Source organism: Neoarius graeffei, chromosome 5 (assembly GCF_027579695.1).
Source record: "Neoarius graeffei isolate fNeoGra1 chromosome 5, fNeoGra1.pri, whole genome shotgun sequence".
Taxonomy (NCBI): Eukaryota; Metazoa; Chordata; class Actinopteri; order Siluriformes; family Ariidae; genus Neoarius; species Neoarius graeffei.
This window is the reverse complement of record NC_083573.1, coordinates 20,930,333-20,932,832: the sequence shown is the minus strand read 5'-3', so window position 1 is coordinate 20,932,832 and position 2,500 is coordinate 20,930,333. Positions and strand designations below refer to the sequence as shown.

General features: G+C 42.4%; 1 protein-coding gene across 2 annotated transcripts in view; it reads left to right on the top strand.

Moving 5' to 3' along the window:
* rbbp8 (retinoblastoma binding protein 8) overlaps positions 1 to 2,500 on the top strand; it is a 125,306-nt gene that overhangs the window by 32,015 nt on the left and 90,791 nt on the right. For both annotated transcript variants that reach the window (XM_060921404.1, XM_060921402.1), the window contains exon 6: positions 890 to 1,044. In XM_060921404.1, the coding sequence (XP_060777387.1) occupies positions 890 to 1,044 (155 nt within the window). The remainder of the gene's footprint in view (positions 1 to 889; positions 1,045 to 2,500) is intronic.

Sequence of the window (2,500 nt, the reverse complement as noted above, 5' to 3'; positions counted from 1 at the left end):
TAAAGCCTCCGGTGGAAGATCCTCGATGTGCTGATAAGACATACAGTTCTATATAACGCACAATTGTCACGATAATCACAAAACAGATGCAAATTGTTAAAATACCTAATTTTTAAGCAATCATGTATTGATCTCTTCCTAGCTACTAGTAGACCCCCTCCAGAATACTGTAGGCACTGCTGATGGTAGCAACACACGTTTGTGCTGAACTGAACACCCAAGAGATTCTTTTAAGCTGGGAAGGGTGTCAAAACAATCCAAATCGAAGTGTTCAGAGCACAGGACGGATGTTGGTGAGGGCTCCCACTTGTCACAAGTGCGCCTGACTTGCTTCACCCACTTCGCATGCAGCTCGGGATCTCTGGGAAACTTGAATAAACTTACCCCATCCTTGTGGGTTTTGGGGCAAAAGCCGGCAACACAACGCGAAGTCATAATAACTATCTATCTACCTATCTTATATATATATATATATATATATATATATATATATATATATATAATGATAAACTGAACACCTGTCACATCAACAACAGACTGGTAAGTTAGGAGGAAGATTCTTTCGCTGACGTCATATAGCCCCTCCTCCTCATTCGTCTCCTGGGTTCTGCAGCCCCGTCAAATTTGCCCAAATAGCCGCGTTTTTTATCATAACTTGTAAAATAGGCGCCTTCGTGAATTAATATATGGATCATCGGGAATTACTTGTTATAAAACATCGCCAAAGATGTCAAAAACGTGTCATCAGCACTTTAAGGAATATTGTGTGTGTGTGTGTGTGTGTTTAAGTCAGTCAGTTGTTTGAATTCTGTTGTTGATTTTAATGTTAATGTTAACAGACGTGAGCATCCATTTGCTGGTCAATAATTTCTGTGAGCCGCTTGTTTAGTTTCCAGCAGACCTCATTCTCAGAGCCAGAGGAAGGCATGATCCCAGATTCGCCAAAGAAGTCAATGTCCTTTCCTGTAGTCAACAAGATGAAACGCAAGAGAGAGCAGAGCCATGTTCGCTATGCTGAAAAACTGCCGTCCCAGCCACTTCCAGGTTAGTCATACAGAAAGTACAGACGTAGGCACAGTATCTTAGTGTATAACACTTCAGACCTGCCAATCTTTTTATATATTTTGTGCCCTCCACATTTTTAACATCAGTATGCTGCTGGTTGTCACTCCAAAGATGAGCAAAAAGAGTCTTGATTTTCCCCACTTGAAAGTTGTGGCACTCATGTTTTCTGTCAGGGTAAATGGATGATATTTTGAGTTAATTGATTAAACAATATTACATGAGCAAATATGCTGCTGTTCTGAATATCAGCACGGTTGTGATTGTCTGATGTTCAGTGCAAAAGCATGATTGTAAGTGTAGTGTACTCTTATTTTTATATATATATATATATATATATATATATATATATATATATATATATATATATATATATATATAAAAAATGTGTGTGTGTGTGTGTGTATATAATATATATGCATATGCTAGGGGTCGACCGATAATTGGCCTGGCCGATATATCGGGCCAATATTCTGCGTTTTTAGGGTTATCGGTATCGGCCATAATTTCCACGGATATGCTGATAACATGCCTTTTTGCAGCCATTTCGTTCCTAACGCGACTGTCACTGCACGTCCTTTCCTGCACTCGCCTTTCTGAGTTCCAGAACACGGTCCCTCCCACCACAACATCTGATTTGTTTGGCACAAGAGGTATAGCCAGTCAACACGTGTAGCTAAACGCTGTGAACTGTTTCAAGGCGGCCGTACGGGCACTCGGGCAAAAGCGGCACAAGGGATACAGCCAATCAACACGCATAGCTAAACGCTGTGAACTGTTTCAAGGTGGCCGTATGGGCACTCGGGCAGAAGCAGATCCCACTTCAAGGTAAGGACACGCTGCTTTTGCCGCAATAAGTCACAAACACACAAGTTGCAAAAGCACAACATTATATGTTTACATTCTTCATCTACTACTCATTAAAATTGTCCATTTGCATCTGTGTAGCCAGGCAATCTTACGCTACGTTCACACTGCAATGCTTAATTCTCAATTCCGATTTTTTTGTGAGGTCGTTCACATTAACAAATATATGCGACTTGTATGTGATCCTCAGTATGAGCGAAAAGCGACCTAAAAGTGTTCCACATGCGCATTGCAGGATACGACGACGTCACACGCAGTGAGCATGGCCAGTGTTTACGGAAGTAAAACCGCCCGGTTGCGGTATGACCCATCCAATCTAGCTTGAATAGCTGTATCCCCCCAAATGGAAATCAGCTCCCTAACCTCTGCGTCCTTCCATTGAGAAGATTCAGAACCTTCACAGCCCGAAGCGTCCCTCGCATTGATGTCATGCGCAGGGGCGCAGATACGTTTTTTGAACTGGGGGACAAAGCTGCCAGCAAACCAACCCCGATATGCCTGTCAAACTTGTTGTGGGGTTACCATAGCAACCAAGCTCGAGCTCGCAACCTGTGCAGTCTGCGCAGCTCAA